The sequence below is a fragment of the Orcinus orca genome, chromosome 4 (genome assembly GCF_937001465.1).
Source record: "Orcinus orca chromosome 4, mOrcOrc1.1, whole genome shotgun sequence".
NCBI lineage: Eukaryota > Metazoa > Chordata > Mammalia > Artiodactyla > Delphinidae > Orcinus > Orcinus orca.
Window position 1 is genome coordinate 24507355 of NC_064562.1, and position 17650 is coordinate 24525004.

The following is a 17650-nucleotide window of genomic DNA, read 5'->3' on the forward strand; positions in this document are numbered from 1 at the left end:
ATTATGGGATTGAGTGATAAGTCTTACGTCAGAGCAGTGATTTCCAAAGTATGACCAGTGGACCAGCGGTAGCAGCAGTACCTGGGAACTTGTTAGAAAGTCAACTTTTTGGGCCCCAGCCCAAACTGACCAAAGTAGAAAGCTGAAGTAGGTTTGTTTTTTTTTTAAAACTGTGGGGAAAAAACATATAACCTGTAATTTATCATCTTAACTATTTTTAAGTAGACAGTTCAGTAGTGTTAAGTATATTCATATTGTTGTAAAACAGAGCTCCAAAACTTTCTCATCTTGCAAAACTGAAACTCGTTAAATAACAACTCCCCTTTCCCTCTCTCCCCAGCCCTTGGTAACCAACATTCTACTTTCTGTTTCTATGAATTTAAGTACTTTAGGTACCTCATATATATGATGTCATACAGTATTTGTCTTTTTGTAATCAGCTTATTTCACACAGCACAGTGTCAACAAGATCCATCTGGTTGTGGCATATGACAGGATTTCCTTCTTTTTTCAAGGCTGAATAATACTTTGTTGTATGTATATACCACATTTTTTCTTTTATCTACTCAACCATTGATAGACATTTGGGTTGCTTTCACCTCTTGGCTACTGTGAATAGTGCTGCTATGAACATGGGTGTACAAGTATCTCTGAGATCCTGATTTCAATTTTTTGGATATACACCCAGAAGTGGGATTGCTGGATTGCACGGCAATTCTATTTTTAATTTTTTGAGGAACCTCCATACTGTTTTCAGTAGTAGTTCCACCATTTTGCATTTCTGCTGACAGTGCACAAAGGTTCCAGTCCCTCCACACCCTAGCCATGGAGGAACAGAACTTGTTATTTCCTGGTGTTTTGACAATAGCCATCCTAATGGCTGTGAGGTTGCTCCTTATCTTTTTACTGAAACCTGGTCATCTCTCATTCTCCATAGTCACTATTTCCCAAGGTTCTCACTTTGATCATTTTCTCCTATTTCTCTTTCCTGATTCTCTGATTTTCAAAAATCGCTTCTGTAAAGGTGCCTTCCAAATCTTTATTCCAAATACTATGGTTACTTCATAATTTAAAAAGTCATTTCCAACTTGCTTCTTTTTTTACACATTCCAACAAAGAAAGTCTGAAAGAACAGACACTTGTTTTCTCAACTTCCCTTGCTATTACTGGTGAGTATGGGACACAATTCTAGCCAATGGAATGCAAGAAAAAGTCTCGGACAAGTTTGCTTTCCTGAGGAAACAGAACAGAATGAGATAATACTCCCCCTTCCCCTTTGCTGTGGGAGAAAAAATACAAAATAATTTTTAAGCGACTGTTAGGTGTTTCCAGACAATATAAATCTTGTCACTTTCCCCTAATCCCATGCACCTATTTCCAAATGATTGCTTAGATATTTCGACATGGATATCTCATCTGTATGTCAATCTTATGGTAGCAAAAATCAAATTAATATAAAGAAACCTGTGCATTTGTCATATCTTTGTGTTTTCTTAATATAGCCAATATTAATATTTCTTATTTCACAGAATAAGTATAAAAATACTTAAGTGAATTAATAAATTGTGACATGACTAAACAGGGCAGAGCAAATAATCTCTAGGAACTTCCAATTGGAGGAAACAGCATTAAGATATACAGCTTTTTTCCTCATTCGACTATTTTTATCATGACACTGTCAGCATCCTAGAATAAGATCTCATGATCGCTTGGCAACGTGGCTTACCTCCTCCAGGATGTCTGTTGGCCGACACTGAAGTCTTACAAGCTGTAACTCAGCTAACCTGAGACAGGCACCAAATAACACTAAAGTAGCTATAGCTGCTACATGGGAACCCAAGGTAGGGGTAACCAAATTGAAATGAACAATGGGAAGGTCATCAGGGCATTTCAGCACCTGAAGGCAGATACGCTGACCCAGGAGAAAGATGCATTATCTAAGGCAGTTACTCCAGATATTGACAGAGCCTTCAAAACGTAAATTCTCCCTCTTCCCTTTCCTGGAGGTCAATTTAAAGAGGAAGTTCTTAACCACATTTACAAGGGTGGTCCCCTACAGCAGCAGCTTGACTGAAAGTCATCATCAACTTCAAATTATTCATAGAGTTAGGAAACTCACTGTTCCTGAAAAACCTCCCACACTCCAATAGATTCAATATCAGAAGATTGAGATTCTGGTTGACATTTCAATACGACCTTGAACAAATTATTTAAACTTACTTCCTAGCTCCCTGACTCAACAGGGTCTCTATGAGCTTCAACTTACTGTAATACTACATGTACAAATTCTTTGTAATTATTGAAGTTGTATGTAATTTATTCTTTATTTTCTGTGATGTCCCAAATAAAATTAGCACTGCTCTAAAAGGTGAAGTAATACGTATAGCTATAGGGTAAGCTAATCCTCTCCTTTGATCTGCCATCCAAAAATACCACTTGTACTCTGGTCTGATGTTTAATTAATTAATAACTCTTAAGCCTTTTCTTCTATTTTATGTTTGGTGTTTCTGAGAGTCTAAATGCTTAAGCCATTTGCCTTGCAGAAGAAAAACAAACAAAAAGATTTTTTTCATAACTTTTAGGTGGCTTTGGTCTCAGAAGTTCCTTCAAACAGTCTCATCTAGTTAAGCATTCATGAATTTCATGAGGTCAGACTAGAGAAGAAACATTCTGCTTCCGTCTAACAAATGTTTTAAGAAAGAAAGCAAGATTGTAAGGAAGGTAGAAAAGAATTCTTTATTCTCCACTTTTACTTTCTGCTATATCCAAGGTCAAAGAATCTTATAAAATCATTTCATTTGGGGCAGTTAGAACGATGTTTAAAAAATCAAACTGGGGGCTTCCCTGGTGGCGCAGTGGTTGAGTCCGCCTGCCGATGCAGGGGACACGGGTTCGTGCCCCGGTCCGGGAGGATCCCACATGCGGCGGAGCGGCTAGGCCCGTGAGCCATGGCCGCTGAGCCTGCGCATCCGGAGCCTGTGCTCCGCAACAGGAGAGGCCACAGCAGTGAGAGGCCCGCATACCGCAAAAAAAAAAAAAAAAAAAATCAAACTGGATGATGACTCAGAGTTGGAAGAGTGAAAAAGAGGTACAGGGTGATTCACTGGTCAGCCCATCTGTATAAGTATGATTTGAAAAGTGAATCTTAAAGAAGAGGGTTTTTTTCCTCTCATTCTTTCTCATGTGTGGTTTCAGAAGATAGACCCATAGACACAATGTCCCTTGTAACCCAAGTCAGAAGATGAGAGTCAGGTATCAAAATGACTCTTATAATGAAAAATGTGGACATGCCTTGCATTATCTTTTGCTGTTTTTCTCCCTTTTTGTAAAGAAATACTCAGGAAATGAATATTGGAGTATCAGAATACAGAGTATCAGGTTAATGAAATATTAAAATAAGAACAGAGAAAGTTGATTCTTATTCATTGCTAGACACTTGTTTCAAAGTGAAACAGCTCTGGTGTACCAGCATAGGCTCAGCACCCAGCCACAAATCATCTCATGAGAACACAGACAAGATATCCAGACTGATCAATTCACTGGAAACATGGTCAACCTTGAGGAGTCTGATACCAGGAAACCACTAACCCTTCTCTTGGAAATACACTAGTGTCACTCGGGAAAGAGTGCTCTCAGTACAAGAATAATATCTGCAGTAAACAATGATGATACCTGCATTTCTACTGGATTTTTAGTTTTCAAAGCACTTTGACATGCGTTAGCCTCTTTTCCTTTCAGCAGTAGACAGAGCAAGTATTATGGTTTCCATTTCAGAGCTGGGGAAACTGAGATCTGAAAAAGATAACTTGTCTAAAGCCACACAACTAAGTAGCAGATTTTAGATTAGAGCTTCTGATTCTAAACTTGATGTTCTTTATTCTCAATGTGGCATCACGATTGGGAAAGGATCCTTGAGGGGACAGAGAATTGTATCCTTGATCCCAAGTTTGAAAACGTCCTTGCTTCACTTGTTTCCAACAGTATGTGAACCTGATTTTCCCATAATGGCATTCAGAAACCTTGCTCATGCACCCACTGGTGTGGTTTTCAAACGCCTCTTATGGTCTCTTACAACAATTCAATAATTCATCTCCAGTTTGGTATTGTCTTTTTTCAGATATTTGTTTAGATTGCAAGTTCAAAGTCGATGACACTAATACCAAGGGGAAGCACAGTGTGTGTGCTGGGGAAAGCAGAATGGGGAAGGCAATAAAACAGAATTTGAAAGACATCCTTCTGCCTTTAAGCCTACACTAACTGAAAAGGTTCTCTTTACAAATAGAAGAACACTTCTCTGCATATTAACACTGCCCTAAGCATATTTTTGGCCTTGCATGACAACAAATGAACTTGATCCTGGAATTTCAACTTTAAAGCCTTACCTAATGTACATAAATACAAATTTGTGAATTCTACTCCGTGTACACACTCTTATTTAAAACTGTTATATATGTAGGTATGAAGACGCAAGCACGCGTCCAGAGTTTCTAACATGAGCCCTCAGTTTCTTTGTTGCTTGGAGGCCACAGCAAGCTGCTATGCACATTTCACTGTGCCTCAATTTAAACTCAGGAATGAAAAGCAAATGTTGTAGCCATAACACATGCTCCAAATTCCCTGAGTGTGGGCAGGCGGGGGGAAGGTGGGTGAGCTCTTGTTTACACTTAAATCCTATCCAATTAAGATTTACCTGGGAAACTGCTCTCCCACATTCCAACATGCTAAGGTGACAACAGTGCCCTTTTCAAAACAAACAAAAAACGGCAGTTTAAAAAATTATCAGTATATTATTTAAAAGTTTAAATATCCTTAGAGACCCTTCTGATTAAACAAATCTTGATAGTGTCTTCCAAGAGCTGCTCTCTCTCTCTTGGTTAAAAACTATTACCCAGGTTGGTCTGAAAGACCAGTATCTCTGTGAACTCACACACTGAATTCCTTAGGACATCTGCCCCCTCAGCATTTAGCTCCATCCTCAAGGGGCACATCTTAAAAGATAGCTTGACTTACTGCCATGAAACCTGAGTAACCCGGCTCATAGCAACTTGAGAAGAAAATCTTTGTGACGTGGAACCAGATGTCCCTCAACTTTTTTCAGAATGTGGCCTCACCTTCTGTCTTGGTAGATACACATGACTTTTCCCCGTATGTTTAAAAATACTTTTCACGTGAAGTTAAATACCAGCTGGAACCTAGCTGTAATTATCATTCCCTTCAAATGACTCTAAAGAAAGCCTAGGTTTCTTTAGAATTTCCCTTTGTTCCCACTGTGCTGCATATATAAACTTAAGGTAATTAAAAGCTATTCTGAGCTGTATAGCACACTGACCTTTTAAATCACTAGTTTCTGCCCCTTTCTAATCAGAAGAAATGTTTTGGCAACATATCACATGTCAGCTTTGCAAAACCAAGCAGGAATGGGAAGCCAATGCAAGACACACATCCTCTGTGCCCAGTCGGGCTGTTCAAGGATCCACCCCATCAGACAGAATGTTCCCTAAGCTTCCACCTGCCCTCACAGCTGTGCCAAGAAGGCTGCTGCATGAATGAGACAGAGCTGGCCAGCCAGGCACTCACAGCTAAGCCGCTGGAAAAATGGTAACAACCCGCAAATGCTTGAAAACTATCAGAATGAGGTCAATATCTCAGAAAGCCATAAGGGGAAGCAGAAATAAACTCTCTCTCAGTTCAGGGTCCAAGTTAGACTCACAAATCCCAGTGGGCAGTTATCAGATCATTTGATGGGTGTTAGCAGGTCAAAAAAATAAATACATAAATGCTCCTAAATCTACTTGGAAGCATGAATTCATTATCCAGTTTACTGACTACAACAGCACCGGAAGACGTAGCTCCAACTTGTGATTTCAGATCCTTGAGTCCCCTACAAGTTCCCCTAGTTATTTCAGGGAGTTCCCAGGGCTTCATCAAGTAATGCAAATGATGACCACCTTCTTCCTCTTTTGCTCTGACTGGCCTTGGTGAGGTTTTCAGCTACTGCCTTCATTCCCTACAGATGATCCCCCCGACGGTAGGTCCCTCAGGTCTGCCATCTCCCCAGGCACTGCCCTGCACCTGCCAGCATTCCTATAGGTGGCCACTTGTTTGTAGCAGTTCCCTCCCATCCAGGCTACTGACAGCCCTCCTGCTTTGAATCTTGAGGGTGCAAAAGTGACATTTCTCTGAGGACAATGTATTTTTGCATGGAAGCAATATAAATGACACTTACCTTTTAAAGTTACATTTATTTTATTTAATTTTCAGAAAATCCACTAGCAGGATTGTTTGATCATACTATTATTTTATTTCATGCTCTCCTGTTTCCTTTCTTTCTTCTTCTTTCATTATCTACTCCTCTTCTCCCCCATTCCATTCACTGCATTTATTCTCTTATATTTTTCTACATACTCAACAGTCATTTACAATTATATATTGCTTAACTATAAACGCAACACACATACATATATAAAGGCATTTTTTATTATTCGTTTTCAAAAAGTGGTATTCTATTATACATTATTTTCTGTATCGTGCTTTTCCCAAGTATGCAATACCTTGTGGATCTTCTTCCAAGTCTACTTTTAGAGCTCCAATTAATTAATCGTTCTTTTCTAAGGCTTCATAATATCCCTAATTAGGATACACCAGAATTTATTCACACTTTCCCTCTAATTTTTCACAGTAATGCTCAAACATTCTTCTCCATATATCCTTAAGTACTGGTGGCTTTACGTCTAAGAGGTGGACAGCTAACAGTAACATTGCTCAATCAAAACGTACACTTGCCTTTCATTTGACTAGATGCTGGCAGATATTTTTGTTTTTTAAGTTGTAAAAGGTTACATTCAGTCAGCACTGTACGAAAGGGCAGTTTCCCCACATTCCTGCCAGCAATGGTCTTTAAATTTTTTGCCAGTTTATCAGCAAAAATTGATGATCACATTGCTCGTTTAATTTGTGTTTCCAAGAAAATACAATTAGAACACTTTTTATGTTTCTTGGTCATTTGATTTTCTTTTTCCTGAGGACTGGCTCGTCAAATACTTTGCTCAATTTTTTGACCCTACTTCTAAACTTGGAAGAACTCTTTAAATATTACGAGGATCACTAGTCCCCACCAATCTCAGTATTCCATTAGGGAATACAGGGTAGACTAAGCTTCTCTATGTTTTTGATGAACATGAATACAGTTACCCTGTTTTGGAAAGAGAATGGGAAATGGCCTTAACTACCCATTTCTACTTTAATTGTAAAAAAGCAAATTAATTTTTCTTTTATTAATTAATGTTTTATTTAGGTTTTTCTTCTTTTTTCTTTTTTAAGCTAGGTTAAACAATTGTTTCCATAACTCACACATCTGAAGACAGTCAAGGGTGAAAACACTGAAACTACAGTTCTGCTGATCTCCATAAAATAAGGATGTGGCTACCTCATGGTCAAGCAGCCACTCTGCTATGGCCCCCAGAAATTTGTAAGAAGCTTGTTTTGCTTCATGAGTAAATTCATTTTCTTATGTTATTGTCTAAGAGCCAGTCTTTCTCCATGCAAACAACATTTTCTTCTGGAAAGTGAGGAGGTATTGATGAATATCCTTTTCTCTATTGTGGGAATCCAAAGAAAAACAAAAAACCAAAATCTCTGAACAGATGATATAGAGCAAGTACTGTGCCCATGCAGAGGATAGTGGCACAAAGAAAGAACTGGACTACGTGAGGAAAGGGAAAACAATGTAAAGAGCAGGGTAGAATGGAATGCACTTGATATGTAACTACAGAGAAGAGGAAATTAAAGGAAGAGATGGAAACGCATATATACAGAGAGCAGCATAAATGCTAAAGGGAAGGTGTTAAATAAGTAGCACTTCTGCTTCTGGTTAAGATGTAAAAAGTTGCAAGAGATTGTCACTCCCATTGGTCCACTGAGAAGAGGTCATTATGCCACCAAATCATACCTTTTGTTAAACCTATCAGAAAACTGAGGGTATAAATAAACCAAAAGGAAATGAAATCCAGATGGTGACAGACCCTTAGTAGAGGAAGAAATGCCCAGGGCTGGTGTCATCCTTGGCTAAGCTGCAGGAAGTAGAGGATCTTCCATATAAACCAGCTGAACTTGTAATGAATTTCTATAATGAGCCCATGTGACCTGGCACGAGAAATCTGAATCCCTAGGAGCCCTAGCCACAGCCTGAGTCTCACCCATCCACTTACTTTTTCCCATGGGATGTCACATCATGCAGGAGGGTATTCCAATGAAGGATGGGGGGGCAAAAGAGCAGTGAGATTCACTGCTAAGGTGCACAGGGCTTTCTCTAAGGCGAGGGCTGAAGAGCAGAGGTTGATTCCCCCACATACTAGGCTGAAGCTTGGCAAAGATGTGGAAGAGCAGTGAATTAAAGAAAAAAAATTGCTCCAGGAATCTAAGGTTGGTTTAACATACAAAACTAAAGTAATTCATTACACTAACAGAATAAATAAGAAAAACATTTCAGCATCTCAACACATACCAGAAAAATATAGTTTGACTCAATCCAACACCATTCATCATTAAAAAAAATACACAGAAAATTATAGATAGAAGGGAAATTCCTCAATCTGATAAAAAGGCATCTATGAAAAACTTACAGTTAAGCTCATACTTAATGGTGATATGTTAATACTTTCCCCTTAAGTTTGGGAACAAAACCAGGATTTCCACTGTTACCACTTCTATCAATACTGTATTAAATGTCCTACCTAGCCAGTGCAATAAGGAAAAATAAAAAGCACAATGATTGGAAAGGGAAACATAAATATTTCATTATTCACAGATAACATAATTGTGTATTTTACAAAACTCTATGGAATCCATGAAAAAATCCTTTAGAACTAATATGTGAATTTAGCAAGGCCGCAGCCTTGGCTACAAGTCAATATAAAGAAATGATTATATCTCTAACTATTAGCAAACAACAATTAAAAACTGTACTTTTAAAATAATACCTTGTATACTAGCATAAAAAATCATATACCTAGAAATAAGTCTAAAAATATTATGACTTATATACTGAGCACAAATACATTGCCCATAAAAGTTTAAAGACCTAAATAAATGGAATGATATCCATATCATATTTATAGATCACGAGACTCAATGTCATTAAGATGTCCATCTCTCCAAACTGATCTATAGATTCAGTACAATTCCAGTCAAAATCCCAACAGGTATTTTAAAGTAACTGACAAGTTGTTCTAAAATTTATATGGAAAGAAAAAGGGCTTTCAAATCGGCAAAAAACAAAAACAACAACCTCGATAAAAAGAACAAGCTGGTAAAGATAAAGGATTTAAACTACCAGATTTCAGGACTTATTATGAAGCAACAAAAATCATGTTATTGTCATGAAGCTAGACAAACAGATCAATGGAAAAGAACAGAGCATCCAGAAACAGACCCACATGTATCAGTAGACACTGATTTTCCAGTCAAGGTACCAACTAAATTCAGTGGAGAAAAAAGTATTTTTAACAAATGATGATGAAATAACTAGATATCTACATAAGAGAAAATAACTTTAATCCCCACCTTATTCCTATTACAAAAAATAATTTGAGATGGAGCTTAAACCTAACTGTAAAGGCTAGAACTATAAAATATTTTGGAGGAAAACACTGGAGAATATTCTCCTGGCCTGAGGTTAGGGAGATTTCTTAGGGCACAAAAGCACTTACTATGCATGAAAAACGGACTTAATCAGGATTTAAAATTTCTGATCAATAAAATACATCATTAAGGAAATTATTAGGCAAGCCAAAGACTCACAGAAAACCATAACACATATATCTAACAAAAGCACCTGTATCCACAAAATATGAAGAATTCTTAGAAATAACAATAAGAAGAAAACCAATTTTTTTACATAGGCAAAAGACTTGAACAGACACTTCATTAAAAAAACAAAACAAAACAGGGCTTCCCTGGTGGCGCAGTGGTTGGGAGTCCGCCTGCCGATGCAGGGGACATGGGTTTGTGCCCCGGTCCGGGAAGATCCCACATGCCGCGGAGCGGCTGGGCCCGTGAGCCATGGCCGCTGAGCCTGCGCGTCCGGAGCCTGTGCTCCGCAACGGGAGAGGCCACAGCGGTGAGAGGCCCGCGTACCGAAAAAAAAAAAAAAGAGATGAGTGGCCAATAAGCACAGGAAAACCTGCTCAACGTAACTAGTCACCAGGAAAATGCAAATTAAAGCCACAATGAGATACCTCTTCATATCTACGAGAATGCTAAGTGAAAAAGATTGACAGTATCTTCATTTGGGCAGTAACTAGAACTCCCATGAATTACTAAGAGGAGGAAAATAAAGTTGCAAATAATTCTGAAGAATAGTTTCTAGAAAAGTTAAACAGGTATCTGACCTATGATGTAACTATTATACTCCTCGGTATTTACCCCTCAGAAGAAAAGGACAATTTCCAACAAATACTTGCACTCAAATGTTCATAGAGACTTAGTCATTGTTGTTAAAAGCTGAAAACAATGAAATGTCCATCAATATGAGAATGAATAAGTAAATTGTGGTGTATGACTACAACAGAATACCATTCAGTAATCAAGTCACTGAGCAACATGAATGAATCTCAAAACCATTATGTTGAACAGAAAACACCAGATACAAGAGAGTGCACACTATGTGATATCATTCACATAAATTTTAATAAGCGAAACAAATATATGTCAGTAGATATGGGAAAGTGATTGCCTTACAGGGTGTGGGGGGGTGGCGACTGATTGCGAAGGGATACAAGGGAACCTTCTGGAAGGACGAAAACGTTTTACATCTTGCCTTGGGTAAAGGCCACATGGTCATATGCATTGTCAAACTCATCGAAGTGAACGCTTAAGATCTGTCCCTTTTATTGTATGTAAATTATGCTTCAATAAAATATAAATATGCTCTTTGTAAACATATACCACTTATCAACAGGTAGAAAGGAAGAGAAGTTATTTATGAAGGGCGGCAACATGTTAGAACTCTGAACTACTTCCGTATGGAATTGGCAACTCCCCCTGCAAACTATGTCATAACGTAAAGGCGAGCATTCCAAACGGCCAAGGCTGAGTGAATGAAGAGGCTGAGAGGACCATGCAGCACACATAAAAGAAAAAGGAAAAATAAGGCCAGGGGGACAAAAGCAAAAGTATGAGACATAAATCTAGCCATTTCACAACAGGCAGTAACAGCTATGTTTTCATGAATAGTACCTGGTCACTCCATTACAAAAGTTTTTCAGACATCTGCAGTTAGTTATACATACAGAATTTAAGTGCTTAAAATGTTTGGATATGAGTTTTTTTTCCTATATTTGATTATTGACATTTTTTTCTCAATTAACTAATTTTTAGTCTCCAAATGAAGAATGCTTTTAAAGTATCAGTTGAAGTAAAAAATATCATATTGTGGGAGTGAAAAATGAGAGAAATCCTATCAACTATGTACGTACCATAGTGTAGCATGGAAAAAATAAAGGATCTTTGACTTGACCTACTTAAGTTTTTAGAATCCCAATTGCTTCATCTTTAAAATGGGCATAATGATACTTCTTCCCTCAAAGAAGTTTTATGGAGATTAAAGAAGAAACTAAAAATTAAACATAGTGCTTGGTATATACTTAGTGATCAGTAACCTTAATTTCTTTTTCCTTACCCAGTTCACCATATCTTCCAGGTAGAGTGGAAGGCCAGCCACAGAATTTGTCTCAACAAGTATAGTTAGACTTAAATTTGTAAGAAGTCAATGGAGAAAATCAAGCCAAGCCAAAGTATACTAAATAGAAAATGGTTTTATTTTCCATTGAAAAACATACAAACTGAACTGGATAATTCTGCCTAGGGAATTGTACTAGTACTAAACTTCCTTGGACATATAACACACAAAATACAATGCATTTACATCCAGGGGACTTCCCTGGAGGTCCAGTGGTTAAGACTCTGTGCTCCCACTGCAGGGGGCAGGGATTCAGTCCCTGGTCAGAGAATTAAGATCCCATGTGCTGCACGGTGTGGCCCCCCAAAATAAAAATAAATTAAAAAACATAAATTTATATCCAGTGTAGATAAGGTCACTTTTTCTGAAAGGTACAAATGGGGAGTTGTTACTTACTGGTGGTAACAATGTCTCAGGACATAGATTCTCACCTGAGAAATGTTCAGTGTCTATTGGACATGGGACTCTGTCCTATAAGCTAAACAGGGGGAAACAAGAGTCATTCTGAATCAGCAGTTAGACTCTTTTCATTCTTTACAATGACTGATTGCATTTCTGCTGAAGTTATTAAGAAAGACAATCTCGGCTTCAGTTGTTTAGAGGAGTACGAGAACAAGTTAGATAATCGCCGCATCAAGGGCGCCGATGGAAGGTTATCTTATCCCTTTCAAAACTTCCAATTTTAAAATGTATGTAAACAAACGTGAGATGGCAAAGTAACGCATTTATCTGACCGGCTAATTCCAAGTAATAATAAACTCAATAGAAAAAGACAAGGAATTTAGTCAGCTAGCTCCATTAATTAGTATTCAGCCAATAGAGAGTATCTCATTGTCCTGTTCTAATATGATCAATGGTTTACTAAGATCAAATATTTAAACTTCTTTTAAATACATGCACATAGTTTGTTGATTTTCCAAAACACATAAATATTCATAATTTCATTTCTTAATCCTTAAAAGTATTATGATCTTAAAATAATTAGGTTCTTAAATGCCCACAATCTAAACTGTACTTTAAAACCACTTGCCACCTCCTTCACTTCTGCATCCACCTCCACACCAAAAACAAACAAACCTTAAGAAAGAGGAGGAATGGTGCCAGCCATGAAAAAGAACGGAATAATGTCATTTGCAGCAACATGGATGGACCTAGAGATTGTCATACTGAGTGAAGTAAGTCAGATAAAGACAAATATCATATGATATCACTTGTATGTGGAACCTAAAAAAGTAATACAAATGAACTTATTTACAAAACAGAAACAGAGTCACAGATATAGAAAACAAACCTAAGGTTACTGGGGGAGGAAAGGGAGGGAGGGATAAATTGGGAGATTGCGACTGACATATACACACTACTATATATAACATAGATAACTAATAAGAACCTACTGTATAGCACAGGGAGCTCTTCTCAATACTCTGTAATGACCTATATGGGAAAAGAATCTAAAAAAGAGTGGCTATATGTATAACTGATTCACTTTGCTATACAGCAGAAACTAACACAACATTTTAAATCGACTATACCCCAATAAAAATTAAGACAAAAAAAGGAGAAAAGGTGCCAGGATAAGACTACATGTCCATGGAGACTATTAGCATATTAATGAACTGTGTCTCTATTTACACTTCCATCACCAGAACTGTTAGTTATTTTAAGGAAGAAGTTATGCTTTAATTAACAGCACTTGGTAAATGAAAGCTGGTTGCATTTCTTAAGTATGTTCAAATTTCACAAGTCTTCTTTCACAGCAGGCATTCCAGTTTATTCAATACTTTTATGTGATTAAAACCTCTGGATCAAGGAAGATAGTCTTTAAAAGCCCCTAATTAATGAGTTTTCAGAATAGAAGCCCATAAAAAGCATAATTAATGAGTAAGCTAACTATCCCTAGAGCATTAACATACATAACATTTTAAATGAGGCAGATTGAAGGGGACAGAAACACCTTTGGTATTTAATATTTCTAACTCTGATATCTCTAAGGACTTAACCAACCCAAGAGCTCAACATTTTCATCTCTGTAGCACAGTGCTTCTATAACTCTGGCCCTTCCATATTCTCCATCCTGTCTATACCTTGGGACCTTTGGGAGCACTGAATTTGACCATGTGCTTGGAAAAACCATAAAATCCCATAGTTTCTACTTTGCTTTCCCTGTCACCCTGATCACTTCCCTGCTTATTACTTCTCTGCATAGTTGTGTCACCTCCTCCCACCATCCATTTGAACCATATCTCCCTTTTTCCTAATTTTATGATTTTTTTCTCCCATTTCCCTCTCTTCTTGGCAGAAGGCAAAAGAAAAAAAAAAGTCATGCTGTAAGTTTTGTGCATAGTCTTTGGTCCAGATATCCCAATCACAGTCTACTCCTTTTCTTTGTTACCTCAACAATCAAGGAAAAGGAATAGAAAGGGTAAAAACAAAACTCCCTGGCAAATATTAATATATTTTTTTAGTTGCGAGCTTTAACCCCAATGTTTGTCTCTTAAAATATTTTTATCGTATACATATATCCCCATATCCACTCCCTCTTGTATCGTATACGTATAGCTGATTCACTTTGTTATACAGCAGAAACTGACACAACGAAGTAAAGCAATTATACTCCAATAAAGATGTTAAAAATATATATATATATTTTTATCTTCCACTTTTCTTCAAAGAAGTCAGAAATAATAAGTGTAGGACTACTTAAGAAAAAACAAAGTAAGTAAATATGGGAAAAGCCTTTGGTTAATATTGTTTTATTTGATTTTTACTATTTATGAGAGACCACAAGACAGTAGCCAAAACAATAACTACAGCAATAATAAACTTGCACTTATGAATCTGTAGCTGTTAAGTCTTCTAAATATGTTTCATATATTAGCTTATTTAATCCTTACAACAGCCCCTTTGCCCCCACCAGGTAAATATAAATGAGGATCAATTCTCCCAGAGTCACAAAGTGGAACGGAAACCAGTCTGCCTTCTCAACCGCTCTACCTGACCGCTATCACTGTTTCTATACCACATATGTGCTGTGCATTTCATTGGGCATTTCTTCTGCAGTTTTGAAGACATGAACTTTTCTGGGGCTGAGTAGAAATGCCTTCGATGCAGAAGATTTTTTTTCTCTGTTACATATACCCACCATCTACCTATGTTACATGTTTCGGGGTAAAGAATGAAAAGGAAAGAGAGACTCATGAGCGAGACAGAAATGCCTAGTGAGGGCAGAGTTGAAAGGTACATTTCCCCTCAAGCAGGTGTGTGTGACTCTCCAAGCCAGGCAGCACCCCATAGCCTCAAGCAGAATTCTCCCAGAACCTACTGGTCTACCTGCCTTCAAAGTGTTTCCTGGCTTATACTTCATTGTGGACCATCAATACTCCCATAGCTCACCCAGCCTTGAAAACAAACAAAAATTCATTCTGATGGGAGAGATTTAAAGAAGAGGGCTAAACCATCCCCTTCTCAACACCTATCAATAACATTCTCTCTTGTCCAGGGATTTTCCGAGTGGGCTCCAGAGGCAGTGCCTGGGTACCTAACGGTCTCACTTGAACCCACTGATTCAAGCGGAGGAAAAGTCAGACCCAGTAGGAACAGCCTAGGACAAAAGGCCATCAGGACTTGACGTGACTTTCCTGTAACCAGGCCAATGAAAGCTTCTGCCTCATGCTGACGATTACTTCCTCCTCTGTTTGCTTTGGTCCCACAGACAACATCAGAAGAACAGAGGGAGTTTCTCTTATTCAGTACATAAAAGAATAAATTGTGAAAGCAGAACACTTTATCAATCCCATTTTAGAATAATGACAATATCTAGAAAGTTCTGAAACATTATTTAATCTCTTCCACTTGCTTTCTGCTCACGGTGCTACTCCTTCAACAACTCCTAAAGCATAACAACAAAAATGGAAACCAAGACATCCAGCCAGCATCCCTGAAAAAGAGGAAAAACGGTTCTGAAAGCTTCTGCTCCTAACCAGTTGCCAGTATGGCACTAAGCCAAATGAACTTGAAAGAAATCCCAGCAAACTATAAACATAAAACAACCATAAACACAGTACAAAGCCCCTCTTCGAAAAATGGCAGTTACATCAAAAACCCAGTGGTTTGGAAAAGCCTACTGCTTTTCCCAAAGAAAGAAATAAGTACAAGTACTTACAGTGTCATAAGACTTATCCTTGACATCATAGACTGTTAGTTTTATTTTGGTCTCCTCATAGATGGGATACTCAGATGGGAATGTGACACCAGTCAAGAACAGTGGGTCTCTTGTTCCCTGTAACAGCACAAGCAGACAACTTTGATTCAATAAGGCAGCAGTCAGCAGCACGCAGTGACACATGAGAAAGCAGCAAGTGTCTGGGTCTGCTTTTCTAGGAAGTGGTTCTATTAGAAGAGATATCTGAATTGCCAAATGATGGCCACAGGGACACGGCCCAGGGCCCCAAAGTACTGATAGAGCTGTTGATAGTAAATGCCCTGCATCATTGTCAGAGCTGCTAAGCATCTTGAAAAACAATTTATTTTCATTATAGGCAGCACCCTTCTTTAGGGTCAGTTGTCTGTCCATTTAGAATACATGTAATGGACATAACCTGTGATTTATGCAAATAACCTGAGATATTGACTGATCAAATTAAAATGAAGCTCTTTTCTCATCAAGAACCATTTGGCAATCTTATGCTGTCCCTTTATTTCCTTTCTGTAATGATTCAATTGAAAGCCATGCTCTGATAGCGTCCATTTGTTTTTAGATGTTCAGCTGTATTTTTTTTCTCAGACTGATTTGAAAACTAATGAAAGAAACTAAATATGATGCATTCGGGGCTATGAAATTACTAGCTCAGGATGCAGTGCACAGGGTTTTTCCATGCCTCAGGATTCATTTTTAGAGAGCTGACATCCAACATTAAATTTTATATCTATATTTAAATATGCATAGTGCTGAATATCATGGAGATATTTGCTAGAGTTCTGTAAGCCAGTTGTTTATGGAAGTTTCTGGAAGCTGAAGTTATTCATTTATTCATTCATTCTTCCTTTTATTCAACAAATACTGCTTTTTGTTTGGCACAGTGTTAGATGCTCTGGAACACACAGTGAATGAAACAGTCAACAACAGCTATGTATGTTCAAATAAATGTGTCAAAATAAATAATTTCTTTTAAGTTTTGACAATATTTTTAAAATAATCAAGTTGAAATAATGCTTGAAAATAGTTTTCATATAAATGAACAATTTTCCAATTTTAGTTTTCCTTGAATGAATAAGACTATTTTTGTTTATTCAACCACAGCATTAACTACAAATGATACCAGCATTGGAACCTAAAGTTTCCCAAGGACAGAGTCAGGGCTACGTGTAGGATCTGGGTCATTCCCATTAGAGAAATGAATGGAGTTTCGTCTGAATCATTTTTTCCACCAATGGCACTGAGCAAGCCAGATCTGGTAGGCAACTTAGACTCTTACAGAGAAACTCCTCGTTCAAAACAGAAAGGGCTCCCAAGTCGAAGAAAAGCAAAGCTTAAGGAGTGTAGAAAACATTTTCTTTAGTCCCAGAGAGTAAGTATCTCTCATTCACTAAGGCTGTGAAATATGTGATGAGAACAAAATAATCAAAAGGGAAACACTTCCTCTTTTGAATCTGGTCCAACACAATAACAAGTTTCCTCCCAACACATTGTGAGTGTTATATTAGCAACAATAAATGTAAATAGGAAATCTCCCAACGGATGAATAATATTTACACCTTTCGCCTAGAAACATTACAGTGTCTCAAATTAATTATCCACCTTTCTTTGAAAAACATCATACTTTAAAAAGACACACACGAAAGGCAGAGAATATGAAGCTTCTGACATGCACGAAAGGCAGAGAATATGAAGCTTCCACAGACAATCTGAAGAAT

The 17650-nt window shown here is 37.7% G+C and overlaps 1 protein-coding gene across 10 annotated transcripts in view; it reads right to left on the reverse strand.

Annotated features, from left to right (window-relative positions):
* INPP4B (inositol polyphosphate-4-phosphatase type II B) overlaps nt 1-17650 on the reverse strand; it is a 725833-nt gene that overhangs the window by 310948 nt on the left and 397235 nt on the right. For 9 of the 10 annotated variants that reach the window (XM_004263595.3, XM_049709522.1, XM_033402505.2 and 6 more), the window contains one exon: nt 15900-16016. The exons of the other annotated variant lie outside the window; for it this stretch is intronic. In XM_004263595.3, the coding sequence (XP_004263643.1) occupies nt 15900-16016 (117 nt within the window). The remainder of the gene's footprint in view (nt 1-15899; nt 16017-17650) is intronic. 10 annotated transcript variants of the gene reach the window in all.